We start from the raw sequence: 18,101 nt of genomic DNA on the forward strand, positions 1-18,101 counted from the left end.
ACGATGTGTACTTATACTCGGTGCCTAAGAGTCCGTCCAACTTCGATAGGGTTCGCCAGATTTAATATTACCAGGTAGCGTTTTTAAATTGAATTAGTTATGATTTGCTCTTCGGGCAGGTGGCGGTGGTGTGGGGAGGGAGGTGGGGGGGAGGAGTGCTCGCGCAGCATCCCTGTCCCGGCCGGGCACACTCTGGCCCCGGCCGCCCCGCCGACACCACGTGCGCCGCGCTGCCCTGCCCCCGCTCCGCCCGCCATGGGGCGCCCCCCGCCCGGGACCCTGCCCCCTGAGGATGGCAAAAAGCGACCGTTCAAAAAATAAAACGCTATACTGTAATACGCATACCGCAAAAGGGTAAATTCGGAATTGATCAAAATGATAATAAATAATTTAAACATATTAATTGTCCAAATGATTTGTGACGTCGCGAATGACCACGTTTTAATTGGTTAACCTCGCTCCTGAAGGTTCGCCGGTTGACATTGACACATATTCGTGATGGATATTGATCATCCGCTAATTGTAGCGAGAGGTATCTAATAGGCCTCCGCAAAGGTGCCACATCCGCTTAACACCGTACACCAATCTCGGACACACTACTTCTGCCATGGAAAGACCTAGCTCCGATTCCAAGATCAAAGTGGATCTCGACATGTGGGACGTAAGTTTTTTTTTAAATATTTATTTTCACCTCGTTCATACATGAGCTACACGCTGATTTAATTTTAAGGTTATCTGGGATAATCATTAACTACCTGCTTAGTGATTTGTTTGCTGGAAAAACAAAGCGTTATAAGATTAACAGAGAGGCTATATAATCTAATTAGCAAAGAAAATTTCATTTCTGAAAAAAAAAATCTGAATTATGAACATTTCAAATCTGCTGAAAATTTCCTCTCCTAATATTACGATGAAAGTTTCAGCAGATATTAAATTATCAAACCATTTTTGGCCACATACAAAACATAAATAGAAACTATGGCTACCGTCAATCCATCTTTACGTTTTGTCGCAGTTTTTAAATTTGGCAAAATATGCAAAACAGTTTTATTTTTGTTATAAATTAAAACTTATAATTGTTGCTATAATATTAATTATTGTAATAACTATATATGTATGTAATTATAAATTGTTACGTATGGTTACTTTCCGGGTTATTCTTTTAAGAAGAAAAATACGTAAAAAGATGGAAAAAGAATCAAATAAATATGATGCTCAATTTATCAAATTAAGAGACTAAAATAAATTACTACATTAATAAATGACTTGAAAAAAATAAATCCTGATCAGCTTTATTTGAAAAAAATAGGAATTCAATAATATTTTTGTGTTTTTGTTTAAAAATATTGTGAAATATCGCTATGTAAATAATGATTTGCATTTTACGAAATCTTGTACACATTTTAAAGAGCCGAAAATTGTGTTTGTTGTGTAATTTAATTAACTGTTACCTATTTTTCGGGGATTTTTGGGACGCAAGGAGGCCATTTTAAATAAGTTGTTTTCAAAACGAAATTATTATGCAATGAAAACAAAATGAACTTTTATGACATGATATTTTTTTTAAACTAACTAACCAACCATCATACCGCTTCTCCGCAGGGGTAGGTAGACAAAATAGAACGCCACAACAATCTGACTATGTAAACAATCTTCCCTTTTTCCACATGAATCCATACTCCTTATATACACTCGCCAATTATACCAACTCCTAACCTGACCACTTTCGAGTATTTGAAATACTTGATTATGAAAAGTTTTTGTCGGTCTTCCTCTGATTTAATTACCTACCACATTTGCCTAAGTAATTTTGATTTACTATTCTTTCTTCACTGATTCGATTTTATCGATAATACCTTGCAATCTTTTCTCATATCACCTTTCGAACATCTATCAAGTAATTTTTTAATAGATTTATATTATCCACTGACACTTCGTGATGGAATTGCATTTTAATATATTGTTAGATTAAAACCAATATTTTTAGCTTTTCACTTTATTTTTATTTGACCAGCGACCGGGTTTCGTCGTTACCGACATCACCAGTCTGACGATGTCGGTAACGACGAAACCCGGTCGCTGGTCAAATAGAAATAAAAAGGAAAAGCTAAAAATATTGGTTTTAATCTAATAATATATTATCAAGTAATTGTTTTAAAATAGTAATAAGTATAAACAAAATGAACTGCAAAGATTATCTCAACAAGACAAAAATTGAAACAACAACAATTTTTTGGCTCTTATTATGTTAGTGGGGTGTTACTTTTAAACTACATAGTTTAAAATATTTTTTATTTTTACAAAATCATGAAAACACAAACTTTGTTTTTAACCACTTTTGTTAGTACTATTTTTCCAACCGGTTTCGACAAGAACCTTATCGTCATCAAGGATAGATACCTATTTTAGGGATGAATAAGTATTTATCCCCATACCTGAAGAAGACAAGGCAATAGTGGCAAAAATTGCAGTTAAAATTAATGAAGTTTGTGTTTTATTCATTTTGTAAATTTTATAAAACGTGCCACGAATTATCAGTATTTTTTTTTCGTCATTTCATTAATCGATTCGGCAGTCAATTTGTGCTAATATCTCTCTTTATCCTTCAACGTCCCAAGGACATAACTCTAAAATTTAGACTTAGCTTCGCATGCGGTATTTAAAAATGATCCAGATGCATCGAAACACGTGTCACAACAGATTTTAAGAAATATTGGTACCCAGTCACCTAGTAAAATTTTAATTTCATAATTCTTATTTCTTACATACATCGTTATTTTTACAATCATCTACAAAACCACCGTAATTACCTAGAAATGCAAAATTTTTACCGCTATTTTATACAAAAACAAAAAATAAAAACCCTTATCTGCACCCAACGGTACATAGGGTACTGCATCATAAAAACGCTGTGTTATCTTGATCGTGAACACATGAAGGAAAGGTGATCAGCCCTCCACTTCAGGTAACCAGTCCAGGGCAATATTGAATAAATATCAGAGTGAAAACATCACTTATATTTATTTGACCCCCCCCTGGAAATCGAACTTAGGACCAACAAAACGGTAGCTAAGCGTGCTGACCATTACACTACAGAGGCAGACAAAGCCATTGCTATTTTATAGTCAAACATAATTATTTTTATGGTCAACAAAAAATCCATCATAATTATTTGGAAATGCAATATGTTTACCGCTATTTCATGGTCATATATCATTATTATCTGGATCAATAACAAAGCCGCCGTAATTACTTGAAATTGAATATTTTTGCGCTATTTTATAAAGTCAGGCATCATTAATTTTAGGATCAACAACAAAGCCACCATAATACCTTAGAAATGCAATATTTTGACCGCTATTTTATTTTTAAAAAGCGGTAAAATAGCATGTCTGACTCTATGAGTCCGGCATCATTATTTTCAGGATCAATAACAAAGCCACCATAATTACTTAGAAATGCAATATTTTTACCGCTATTTTATTTTTAAATAAAAGCGGTAAAATAGCATGTCTGACTCTATGAGTCAGGCATCATTATTTTCAGGATCAATAACAAAGGCACCATAATTACTTAGAAATGCAATATTTTGACCGCTATTTTATTTTTAAAAAAGCGGTAAAATAGCATGTCTGACTCTATGAGTCAGGCATCATTATTTTCAGGATCAATAACAAAGCCACCATAATTACTATATTTTGAGCGATATTTTGAATGAATTTAATGATATTTATATTTTACACCATATTTTGAACGCTATTTTATTTAAAAAAATCGGTAAAATAGCATGTCTGACTCTATGAGTTATCATTATTTTCAGGATCAATAACAAATCCACCATTATTACTTAGAAATGCAATATTTTGACCGCTATTTTATTTAAAAAAAGCGGTAAAATAGCATGTCTGACTCTATAAGTCAGGCATCATTATTTTCAGGATCAATAACAAAGCCACCATAATTACTTAGAAATGCAATATTTTTACCGCTATTTTATAGAGTCATATTTCATTATTTTCAGGACCAATAACAAAGCCACCGTAAAAACTTGAAATTAAATATTTTTAGACATCACTAATTTTAGAATCAACAACAAAGCCACCATAATTACTTAGAAATCAAATATTATGACCGCTATTTTATAAAAAAGCGGTAAAATAGCATGTCTGACTCTATGAGTCCGGCATCATTATTTTCAGGATCAATAACAAAGCCACCATAATTACTTAGAAATGCAATATTTTTACCGCTATTTTATAGAGTCATATTTCATTATTTTCATGACCAATAACAAAGCCACCATAATTACTTAGAAATTCAATATTATGACCGCTATTTTATAAAAAAAGCGGTAAAATAGCATGTCTCTATGAGTCAGGCATCATTATTTCTATAATCGACAACAAAGCCACCGTAATCCATGCACATACACGCGCTTAAATGCACTCGACAATAATGGAGGCTAAATTTCGAAATCGGGCCCCATACTTTTTTCTCTCGGCTTTTTTCATACGCTCTTGGCCCGTAAGCAATTAGCGAGCTTCGGAAAGGCACTAGCCCAAGGGTGACCAACCCGCGGCCCGCGGAGCATATCACACATTGTTTTTATTTACTGTACACAAAACCAACAAAAGAACATTCCATTGTGCATAGTTCCTATCATATCCCATATATGGGAGTATTTCACTATCCTGATAATTTCAAGACCCATAATGGCGTCAAGTAGTAAAGACGTTGGACTAAAGAAGAGAAGAGTAATAGAAGAACTGAGAAGTTTTTAAGACAGATTGACTACAAACTATTTTTTCGTAGAATTTAAAACAAAGCCAGCATGCCCGATATGCAATGATTCTGTTTCTATCTTGAAAAAGTTTAACATTACACGGCATTACTACGCTAAACATGCAAATAAGTTTGAAAAGTACCTAATATATATGTTTTTAAATATATATATATATATATATATGTTTATAAATATATATATATATATATATATATATATATATATATATAAATATATATATATATATATATATAAACATATATATATATATATATATATATATATATATATATATATATATATATATATATATATATATATATATATATATATATATATATATATATATATATATATATATATATATATATATATATATATATATATATATATATATATATATATATATATATAAATATATATTTATATATATAAATATAAATATAAATATATATTTTGTCCGCCTCCGTAGTGTAATGGTCATCACGCTTGGCTACCGTTCTGGAGGTCCCGGGTTCGATTCCCGGGGGGGTCAAATAAATATAAGTGATTTTTTTCACTTCAATATTTATTCAATATTACCCTGGACCGGTACCTGAAGCGGAGGGCAGATCACCTTTCCTTCGTGTGTTAACGATCAAGATAACACTGTGTTTGTATAATGCAGTGCCCTATGCACCATTGGGGTGCGCATAAGGGTTTGAATTGAAAAAAAAACATTTATTTATATATATATATAATTTTGGCTTTGAATATTCAAATTAATTTTGTTTTACGGCCCGGTAGGAAATCTCATTTCTAAAATCTGGCCCGGCTTCTGAAAATGTTGGCCACCTATGCACTAGCCACTCACCTTATTCCAGCCGTGCGGAAAGCACCGCGCTCCAAGTTCTACACCTCTAGTTTCCACTTGGACCACATAATATTGTAATACATACCTCTCGAGGGTGGTCCGTAGCCATTCGCGACCCTGAACTGGAGGGTACTTCTACTCACTACCTCCCTGCTGCAAACTGTACACCGCGTTTTCACACATTTTCAATATTACAAAATAATTAGAGAAATGTAGTTGGAAAATGGACCACGATAAATGAGCATTTTATGAACAGAATATAGTTGGAAAAGGAACATGAAAAAGGAGCATTTCATGAAGGAAATGTAGTTTGTACGATGCTTGTATTTACTACCACCCTGCTGCAAACTACACAGCGCGTTTTCATACATTTTTAATATTACAAAATAAGTAGAGAAATGTATTAAAAAGGAGTATGAAAAAGAACCATTTCACTAAGAGAATCTAAGAGTAGTTGGAAACGGAGCATGAAGAAGGAGCATTTTATTAAGGCCATGTAATTGGATAAAGGAACAGAGGTAGACCGAGAAAAACGTAGCATGATCAGGCTTTAATAAAGGTATGGACCCCCCAAAATATTCTGAAAAATTGACATTGAAAAAATATCGTCTTAGCAGCGGAAGCATTTTTTATTGTTTTGATCCAAACATGAATTACGCCAGTGTATTTCTCAAAGACTAAAACCATAAACTTAACCAGGAATGGTCTGTCATATGCTGGTTAAGTTATCACTTTACACACGTGTAATATTCACCATCTTCTTCTTCCTCTTCAGCCTTCTGTCCTCTACTGCTGGAAAAATGCCTCTTCCATGTCTTTCGACCGGTTGCTTTTTGCAGCTAATTTTTACCCCCCACAGCGACTATGTCGTCGGGCTATATTTTAACTCTCCCATATTATAATAACCCACACACTTATTTTTTAATCTACCGGTTTAACGTACCTGTCTCTACGTCAGCATAAATTTGTATTTGAGGAGTTTCGGGAGAAAATTAAACTCCATATATTTGATTTTATAGATGATTTTAATTTAAAGTTTATACGGGTAATTTAAAGTTTGTTCTCGCATACTGCTGTATTTTATATTGTTATTTTAATGGAACTTTTTACAATACAATCAGCATGAGGAACTTTGAAGGCTTTTCGTATTGTTTTTGCAAATCCAAATTATTTTGTTATGAAAGTTAAAATGAAATACAGCACACTTGGGGTTTTAATCGTATGTTCTATAAAATCCTTATTAAATAAGATAATAATTTTCCATTCCATTATTAATTAATATCAATTTTCCGTTTTTTGACATCTCAAAGTAGATGGAGAAGAATATGGAAGTCTGGGTATTTACAGGACTCACGACTTGTCATAGGTGTGTTAGTGATCACTTTATACAGTGTTGCCATGTATACAGATTTATCTGTATTGATACAGATTTTAGACTGTAACGGCAGATGACAGGTTTAACTCTTAGGTAGTACTTTTAGTTTTATACTGATTTTTGGAATTGGACATAGTACTTATATCGCTCACTCCTTTCAAGAACGTCATAAATAAAAAAAACATGATTTTTCTGGAGAACGTTTTTTAAGTTTAAAAATATAACATAATGTATTAAAAATAAATATCAAGCCACTCATTGAACTTTTTACTGCACAACAGATATTTTTAGGTAAAACCTGAAGATTTTTTCTCCATTTGAAAAATATTTAGTATATTTAAAAAAATAATTAAACAATACCTTTTCTTCAAAATGCAAAAACAACGCTTTCTGCCCTGTAGCGGATAAATATTAAGTTAAAAATATGCCACTTTTGCTGGGATATAGTACATTTTTTGGGCGTTCTGAAAACATGCACAACTGAAAATTAACGATTTTTGATTTATGACGTTCTTGAAAGGAGTGAGCGATATGATAAAACAGAAGAATTAAAATATCTAAAGATTCATAACATTTGAAAATAAGTAGGTGAGAATTGATTTTATATTGGAGTGGGTTATTTATTATTAGATAGGGAACTATTTTGTCTTGTCGTGGAACATTACGCAATTTATGCAGCGTACTGCAGGATTACCCAAAATATGTATATTTTGTTCATGCAATCGAGTGTTCATTTTTTAATCTTAAGACTAGTAAGTGCATTAGGCTTCAAGTTGGCAAGCCTGCGCGACGCGCTGTCATAGTCTGTGCGATGTATGTGTAATGCTATTTTCAGGCAAGATTTTTAATACTACTTTTGAGAATGAGTAGGTCCGGCTGTCCAAATTTAAAACACAGTTAGGGACATTTTTTTTGTAGTAGGTTTTTTTTTGCATTTATGGACTAAGTAGACTCTACTTAGTCCAAAAATGCACAAAAAAAACTACTACAAAAAAAATGTCCCTTACTGTGTTTTAAATTTGAACAGCCGAGGTACTTTGAATATATTTTTGAAAATTTTAACTTTTTTATAAAATACAATATAACGTCTAATTTCATTTGTTAAATGTCCAATTAGATTTGTTGTACGTCCAATTTAAGTTGTTAGGCGTCCAATTTGGTTTGTTAAAGGACCAATTTGAAGTTAAAACTCTGTAGAACAAAGAGTTAACACTCTCCTTATCATTCATCGTTCATTTTGTGTAATACCACTTTAATTAAAGGAGTATTAGACAAAGTGAACGATGAATGATAAGGAGAGTGTTATATTACCATACCACAAAGTTAACAATGCTTTTAATATATGTACAAAACAAAACAAAAACTGTGTCGGGTTGTAGTCCCGTGGTTAGTGTCGCGGACTCTTTGAGTCAAGAGTTTCTCGGTTCGAACCCACCCTACAATGTGATACCTATTTTTTATAATGAGTCGCTTAGGCTCACAAAAATAGTATTTTTCTGTTTTTTGTATTCGACTATATATTATATTAAAAGCTGTCCCACCGCATGCCCACATCTGATACAGAAGCATCTAGGCTTCCTGACAGATCTGCTCTTGCTAAGCAATTTTATTATTTTTATTTTTTTGAACTAAGTTGCGAAATTTATTGAAAATGTGCAATATAAAACATATATTCGACTGTATAATAGATTGAAAAATGGATGAATTAGAGGTGTGTTTTTTTGTTTCAGGGGGACAAAGTGTCCGTGGACAACTCGCAGGCTCCGCTGGCGTGTCCCTCCCCGGGGGCGCGCGGGGGCCCGGAGCCCGAGAGGGGCAACTGGACGGGGCGCTTCGACTTCCTGCTGTCGCTGCTCGGCTACAGCGTGGGGCTCGGCAACGTGTGGCGCTTCCCCTACCTGTGTTACAACAACGGCGGAGGTAACCTCCAAGTGACTCTAGCTACGGCTTATGCAACACCGCTTATCATGGCCCTACTTCATATAGGCTTCAACTATATAAGCTTATAGCCTACACCTACTTTTTAAGTGAAATATTTGTGTTTTTATTATTTACAAAAATACTTCGGCTTATGCAACCCGCTTATCATGTTCCTACTTCATATAGGCTTCAACTATATAAGCTTATAGCCTATACCTACTTTTTCAATGAAAGATTTGTGTTTTTATTATTTACAAAAATACTTCGGCTTATGCAACCCGCTTATCATGTTCCTACTTCATATAGGCTTCAACTATATAAGCTTATAGCCTATACCTACTTTTTCAATGAAAGATTTGTGTTTTTATTATTTACAAAAATACTTCGGCTTATGCAACCCCGCTTTATCATGGCCCTACTTCATAAAGGCTTCTTTATAGGCTTAAACTATATAAGCTATAGTCTATACCTACATTTTTAAGTGAAATATTTGTTTTTTTTTTTTTATTTACAAAAATACTTCTATTTCATACTATTTCTGTGAGCCTAAGCAGCTCATTATGAGAAAAAAGGTATCAAATTGTGGTAGAGTGGGTTCGAACCGAGAAACTCTGACTCAAGAGTCCGCGACACTAACCACGGGACCACAACCCGACACAACTTCCTTGTGAGTGGCTTTACTCTTTATGTTTAACTTTAAGTTACTATTTTTCTTCTTACCCTCGTCCGCACCCAATGGTGCATAGGGCACTGCAACATATAAACACAGTGTTATATTGATCGTTAACACATGAAGGAAAAGTGATCAGCCCTCCTCTTTAGGTAACCAGTCTAGGGAAAATATTAAGTAAATATTAGAGTGTAAAAAAAAACACTTGGGAATCGAACTCGGGACTTCTAGTACGGTAGCCGAGCGTACTGGCCATTACACTACGGAGTAAAAAGCCTAATTAATATTTGAGCGTTTGAAAATTGGAAAATATAATATAGGGTACATAACGTGTGCACATACTCTTCCAGCTAAAAAGAAAAATCTGGTTAACTAAAAATAATGACTGTGTCACTTGTCACTTCCAGAAAAGTATTTGGAAATATGGGGCGGAAAGTATGTAAAAACTTTAATGATTGTGAACTTTGGGTAAGACGTGGGTCGCTCGTGAACAACGGGATCCTAAAATGACCCATTGAGAATCTTTTTTTCTTCAGTTTTCCATTTTTAGATGGACGTCGTTTTTCACCAATTCCAACAATTTTCTCAAGGAATTTCTCAGTGAATTTATTTTTATTATCTTTTTCCGAATTTTTATAGCCTTACTTTTTTCCTCAATTTCATTGCGATCTTATTATATATGGCCTCTAATTAATAAAATCTTACTCCAATCCACCTTTAATTCTAAATAACCACTATAATTTTATATTATTTTTTAACATCTCGTTAAAGATGAAGAAGAATATGGAAGTCTGGGAATTTACGGGGCTGACGACCGTCATAGGCTGATTTAAGTGATTACTTTACACACGTGTGACATTCACCAATTCTACCCATTATTGACAACCACACTACTCTAATTTTAGATGCAGTTGACGTCGTTTTTCACCTTTTCTAACGGAATTTCTCAGTGAATTTATTTTTATTATCTTTTTCCGAATTTTTATAACGGTACTTTTTTTCCACAATTTCCTTGCGATTTTATTATAGCCTCTAATTAATAAAATGTCACTCCAAAACACCTTTAATTTTTAATAACCACTCTATTTTTAAATGCAATTGATGTCGTTTTTCACCTTTACCTGCAAAATTCCTTAGTGATTTTATTTTATTTTTACCTTTTTTCCAAGTTTGTCTAACCTTACTTTATTCCAAAATTTCCTTGCGATCTTATTATGGCCTCTAATTAATGCAATCTCACTCCAAACCACCTTTAATTCTTTATAACCACTCTATTTTTAAATGCAATTGATGTTGTTTTTCACCTTTTCCTACAAAATTACTCAAAGATTCTTTTTTTTACATTTTTTTCCAAATTTGTCTAACCTTACTTTATTCCATAATATCCTTGCGATCTTATTATGGCCTCTTATTGTTAAAATCTCACTCCAAACCACTGTTAATTCCTAATCTCCACTCCAGTGGCTTAAATTCCTCACATTTATTGATTAATTAATACCCTGGACTGTGCGCGAAGCGTAGAATTAATAAACTTTACTTCGTATAATTAATGATCAAGTTAAAGTGGTATCGATTTGGTACAGTGCCCTATGCACCATAGGGTTTGAGTAATGGTCAAAAGGATTATGAGTGGTGTACAGTAGTTATGGTTCTATTTTATTTTTATTCTTATTCGCACACAACGGTGCATAGAGTAGGTACTGGATCGTATTGAAGTAGTGTTATCTTGACTAACTATATGAAGGTAAGTTTTCAGTTCTGCGCTTCATCAACCTGACAGTCCTGATCGTAATTAGGGTCTTACTCGCAATAAAAGAATTTCTTAAGCGTTCGGCTGTCCTTAGAGCCAGTCATCACTTCACGCCCGGTTTATTAAAGAATATAGATTGGATTTTTTGTATTTGTTTTAATATAAATATATATATATATATATATATATATATATATATATATTTATATATGTATAATTATCGACAGCGTATTTAATAGATAATTATAAGGGTTCTTTGTGATTCTGATAAAATAACACGTTTCGTCTAGACTTAAAAAACCAAATGAAAGAGTTCACGAGGCTGAGTAACAAGAACGGTAACGATCGCGGAGGAGGAAGGTAGATTACATGGCAAGTTGTATGCAAAATAAGTTAATTAAAGGGGGAAGTAAGTATTCAAGGAGCATTTCTCGGAATCACTCGAGCAGTTACTAGGGGTTACGCGGGAATAAGGGTAGGTAGGTATGTTGAAAAATAGGTTAGTCGGATTTTTATTAGCAACTGACTGCGCCAGACTACGCATTGCCGTGTTTCAGTCTAGTAAAATGGAACAGAAAGATAATTAAAAGAAAATTTCTAACATGTTTAGTTTCAGAATGCTTAAAGTAAAAATCTATGAAATATTCGTAACAATAATAATAATAATAATTTGGATAATTTGTATAGCGCCATTTTCGTAAAATACTACCTCAAGGGCGCTTATAAAGACATGGATAATAATAATAATAATAGGATGATGATGATAATGATATACAAAAAATAAAAATAAATGCGTCGTCAATCGGTCTCAAGCCGTCGAGTCTGGAGCGGGGAAAAGATAAGCCGACAAATTAAAACGCCTTCCTCTTGATCCCATGGGCTGGAGAATGGCCAAGGTGTTGGGCAGGACGCCTTCCTGAGCGATGGTCGTCACGCTGGGGGCAGCTTGTTGAGCTCCTCGTCATTGTGGATGGCCAACCTCCAACCTCCAACTTCCAGACTAGCACAATTCAGACAGGACTTCTCTTTTATCCTCTTTTGCCGGCCTTCCGTTATCCGACATGGTTGTTTTATCTCTGAGCTTTTCCGCTTTCGCTTTTATACGAATGGGAGCAGGCGTAATTAAGGTATTTAGCTTGTAGTTGTAACAATGCAATCGAAAACGTTGTAAATGCTAAGTGATAGATTATTTTATTTTTTTATTTAATACACATTTTTAAGTACAATATAATACATTTTCTAAACATTTATACATATCGCTCACTCCTTTCAAGAACGTCATAAATCAAAAATTGTCAATTTTCAGTTGTGCATGTTTTCGGAATGCCCAGAAAATGTACTATATCCCAGCAAAAGAGGCATATTTTAAACTTAATATTTACCCGCTACAGGGCAGAAAGTGTTGTTTTTGCATTTTAAAGAAAAGGTATTGTTTAATTATTTCTTCTAATATACTAAATATTTTTCAAATGGAAAGTAATCCTTCAGGTTTTACCTAAAAGATCTATTACACAGTAAAAACTTCAATAAGTGGCTTGATATTTATTTTTAATACATTGTATTATATTTTGAAACTTTAAAAACGTTCTCCTGAAAAATCAAGTTTTTTGATTTATGACGTTCTTGAAAGGAGTAAGCGATATGGCAAACTTTTAGTTTAAGATTCGCTGTGCCTCTCCAAAAAAGGGAGTGAGCTCTTGGCTGAGTGCTTGGAGAGGGACTTACACTCCAGATTTAATGTTTTATATAATTAATGGTATAATAGTCTTTCTTTATATATTTTTCAATAGTTATATGTAATGGGCATTATTTTTTTCCTAAGAAATTTTATATCTTCTATTTTATTTATTTCTTTAGGGGGTTTATTGAAATATTTAATTCCCAAATATTTGAAATTTTGTTGAAATTGCTTAGTATTGCATTTTTTAAGAATCTCTAAGATACACTTTTTTTAATTAAAATATTTGTCACCTTTTAGTATTTGAAATATTGCGGTTTTTTTATAAATAGTTTCTATGTTTGGGACCTGAAATTTTGTAAATAATAATTTTGTTGGATATGTAATCTTCACCCTTAAATAGTTGGAGAATTGCAATTTTTTGAAAATAGTTTGTACTTTTGGGGCCTATTTCGGGAATATTGAATATAATGATTTTGCGGGATAGGTTTATATTTTTAAAAATTACTTTAATTGGTGTTTTCTGAACTGCTTATACATATCCGATTTTAAATTGGTTGAACCAGCCGTTGTTGCTAGAAGCTAGAAGTTACGCATTATAAACATCTTTTAGTCGAATCTTCCAATTTCCATGCAAACTAAGAGCACCTACTTTATTAAAAGAAAATGACAATAGAAAAGTGTGTAAAAGGGCCGCCTATGGTTGGCTGGAAATGGGTAATATCAGCGTTTGATAGGACACTCGGTTTCATACCCGTACTCGTACTAGCTCCTACAACTGAGGCACTGCTAATGTGTACGAGCCCCTTTCTGCAAAAAAATCATTTTAATCAATGATCATTACAGAAACTTTTCAATGTTTATAAATAAGTCTTTAAAATTGACGTTACGTCGCCATCTTGGTTTTTCTCTGCCGCACTCTGTTTTATCGACGGAACACTTTTTAAAATTCATAAATTAAACGAATATAGGTAGGTACTTTAGGTACCTACTTTTGATATTAATTTGTAGGGGAATCGTTCTGACGGATAGAAGTCGAGATTCTATTGTGCGCAGATTGCAGCTGTGTACGTTGAGACAATAAAGCGCGGATATACGTTCACAGGTTTGCATTCCTGCCGGTTGTCACCGAGCGGAAGTGAATGCGCCATACAAACGCTATCATCTGTGAAGGTAAAAGCTAGAATGTACGAATCTACCCTGGGCGGCATCAACATGTAGGTAATAGATACATGCATACACACGCAAATACATGGGCATTGCACATTATTCATCCAGTGTGCAGTACTTATATTGAATCTCAATTTCCCGGCGGATATTGGAAATTCTGTTTGCTTGTGTCTTATGCGCCCGGGATTTTACCGTTCATATTTTGAATTCATACGTCTTTTTTACCTCTATGCCACTGTTTTGATTTTTATTAGCATACTTTGGGGCTTTTGTTTTGGAAACGATAGAAGACATTGAGTAACGCGTAGGGCCGGGTTATGCAATGCATATATTATTAAGAACATTGAAAACAATGATAAGGACATAAGTATATATAAATTGAAATAATTAATATGCGAGAATTATAAATATTAAAACATTATTGTAGACTCCTATTCGCACACAGATGGTGCATAACCCATCGAATCGACGCAGTTAACTTAATCGTTTACAACATTTTGAGTGTGTCCAAATACTCGTCAACAAAATAGTTAAAGTTCAAGTGATTCAAGAACAATGTTTCAAAATAGGTTCATATTTATAGAACTTCCAAGAATTTGAGTAGTGTGGTTGTCAATAATGGGTAGAATTGGTGAATGTTACACGTGTGTAAAGTGATCACTTAAACCAGCCTATGACGGTCGTCAACCCCGTAAATGCCCAGACTTCCATATTCTTCTTCGTCTTTGATGAAATGTCAAAAAATAATAACTAAATTGTTAATTACACGGAGGCATGGTGATCAGTCCCGTGCTCCAGATTCTAATGGATCTAGGAGTAGTACATATTCGATGGGATACAGATAAGGCAGCATCCCGGCATTAATTCTCCTTTATACATACATACAGGGCTTTTGTTTAAAACAAAAAAAGGTCCCAGAACTCATTTCATGTCAAGCTTTTTACTAAAAAAATATACTTATACATATTATTTTTTGACATCTCATCAAAGATGAAGAAGAATATGGAAGTCTGGGCATTTACGGGGCTGACGACCGTCATAGGCTGGTTTAAGTGATCACTTTACACACGTGTAACATTCACCAATTCTACCCATTATTGACAACCACACTACTCAAATTCTTGGAAGTTCTATATATATGAACCAATTTAGAAACCTTGTTCTTGAATCACTAAAACTTCACTAGAGACATCTATTGGTGAGGTGTAGATTTTGGACACACTCAAAATGTTGTACTTATACATACATCCAAATATTATTTAAATATTTATTACGCTACCATATTTTATCATTTTGACGAATTATTCAAATAAAGATTTTAATTATGTAAGCACAAACATTGTTTCGTCTGATTGATTTTGAAAATTAAAAAAATATATGTATCCGCGAAAAAAGGTGCTGGAACGCCATTCCACCGCGTCACATGGAAAAAGAGCCCTAATATTTTTTTTGAATTTAGGATGCTAAGTATGGTTTTAAAGATGTACATAAGTTATTTCAGTTTTATATAGTACTAGCTGTACCCGGCCACGCGTTGGTGTGGCTTAATTTGGTCAAAAGACGAAAAATGAAAGCACAAAATTCTATTATGATTCATTTTACAATGCTTGTGAAGCAATGAAAATAGTAATAACCTTTGAAACAACAATGCATTCTAAAACATGCTAGAAAATGCTAAGCATCAATATCTGTCAAGAAGCACGCTTTTGGCTATGAGTAACATATAGTATGAATGTGTTGTTCTGCCGTCCAACACATGATGTTCACGAACTTCTTTACAGTTCCTGAACTTTTTTACAGTACTGGATTCTTAGTAGATTCATATAATTCTTAGTAGATTCGAAATATTCTTCGACTCAGTACTGGATTTATGTTTTACCTCGAAATAGCGTCAGATCGAATTGTGGAATGGTTTTAATGATACAAAAACCTTCCCAAATACGCATCCAACATATTTACAAAATTTCATCGTGTTTGGATAAGCGGTAAAAGTATGCATTTTGCATTTTATAAGTAACCAACAAACAAACAAACAAACATACATTCATTTATTTATATGTAATAAAATACCTAGGTACCTACATATACATTTTATTAAGTACTTACATATAGTACCTACCTATACATTTTATTAAGTACTTACAAATAGTACCTACATAAAACAGTTCTACCACCAGATGTCGCATGCGTCGCACTGAATAAAACAAAAGACATCAGATGGAAAAAATATAATATTCCGAACTGTCAGAATCAGATAGATAGATAGAAAAATATTATAAAGATAAATTAAGAATAAACTTTAATTATATACTTTAATTACTAAGCAACACATTGTTTATTTTATTATTATACACCCACTTTACATATTATTTACACCCAATTTACGAAGGAAAATATTACCACGTTATATATATATATATATATATATATATATATATATATATATATATATATATATATATATATATATATATATATATATATATATATATATATAATGTATAAATATATATATATATATATATATATATATATATATATATATATATATATATATATATATATATATATATATATATATATATGCTGACACGCCGCTTTGCCCACTGCTCCGCGCAGGTAAAAAATAGACTGTTCCAAGTGTTGTGTACGCAGCAATACGGCAGCGAACTATGGTGTAAGGTTACACAACGAAGCTTAAAGAGCATGAAAATATGCTACAATAACGGCTACAGAGCTTTAATGAAGTTACCCCGACACTGCAGCGCGAGTGGTATGTTTGCCACAGCACGCCTACCACATTGGGATGGCCTGTTAAGGCACCGAGTGGCAGGCTTCCGGGAGAGGCTGATGAAGAGCTCCAACCTCATCATAAAGCGGCTTGTGGAGCACAGATGGGGGCTGGACATGTGGCGGCACTGGAGCGCAGTGCTGCGTTTGCCAGCGAGCTAATTCTCGTCTACATCTCTCCAAATTTATTATTATTTCTATTTTTATTTTTATTTTTTATTATTTCTTTCAATTTCTTATTTCCTTCTTATTTCTAATTTCATTGTTTTAATAAAATGTTGTAAAACATATATGGCTGACTAAGTATTGCACCCACCACTTAGTCAAGCTGGAATAAAGAGTTAAAAAAAAAAAAAAAATATAGAAGATAGAAGATTTGAAAATGGTATAAAGATATGTTTGTTTTGTCACCAGGCGCATTCCTGATCCCATTCACCATCATGCTCGTGATAGCGGGGCTGCCGCTCATGTTCATGGAGCTGTCGTTCGGGCAGTACGCCGCGCTGGGGCCCGTGGCGGTCTACAACAAGTTCTGCCCGCTCTTCCGCGGCCTGGGCTTCGGCATGGTGATCGTCTCCTCGGTGGTGATGCTCTACTACAACCTCATCATCGCGTGGACCATACACTACATGTTCGCGTCCCTCACCGTGCAACTGCCCTGGCAGAACTGCGAGTCTGATTGGAGCACTGAGCGTAAGATAATACTTTGCTTTACAATCTCTAGTTCGCCTCCGTAGTGTAATGGTCAGCACGCTCGGCTACCGTACTGGAGGTACCGAGTTCGATTCCCAGGGGGGTCAAATAAATTTAAGTGGTTTTTTCACTCTTATATTTATTCAATATTACCTTGGACTGGTACTGGAAGCGGAGGGCTGATCATCTTTCCTTCATGTGTTAACGATCAAGATAACACTGCATTTATATGATGCAGTGCCCTATGCACCATTGGGGTGCGGATAAGGATTTAAATGAAAAAAAATTACAATCTCTAACAAGGTTCCCATATTTATACATTTTTGACATATCCCTCACTCCTTTCAACCACGTCATTTTCACCTGTTGATGCGAGCTTTTATCTTGAAACTAGTTATGTTTACATTAATAAACTCAAA

The 18,101-nt window shown here is 33.9% G+C and overlaps 1 protein-coding gene across 2 annotated transcripts in view; it reads left to right on the forward strand.

The window, feature by feature from the left end:
* Positions 1-318: 318 nt before the first annotated feature.
* The window catches only part of GlyT (Glycine transporter), a 33,486-nt gene continuing 15,703 nt past the window's right edge, over positions 319-18,101 (forward strand). For both annotated transcript variants that reach the window (XM_088277679.1, XM_088277680.1), the window contains exons 1-3: positions 319-661; positions 8,742-8,931; positions 17,404-17,682. In XM_088277679.1, coding sequence (XP_088133805.1) covers positions 608-661; positions 8,742-8,931; positions 17,404-17,682 — 523 coding nt within the window. In that variant the 5' untranslated portion in view covers positions 319-607. The remainder of the gene's footprint in view (positions 662-8,741; positions 8,932-17,403; positions 17,683-18,101) is intronic.

The sequence above is a fragment of the Brachycentrus maculatus genome, unplaced genomic scaffold (genome assembly GCF_059751285.1).
Source record: "Brachycentrus maculatus isolate JH-2025_06_01 unplaced genomic scaffold, ASM5975128v1 h1tg000049l, whole genome shotgun sequence".
Taxonomy (NCBI): Eukaryota; Metazoa; Arthropoda; class Insecta; order Trichoptera; family Brachycentridae; genus Brachycentrus; species Brachycentrus maculatus.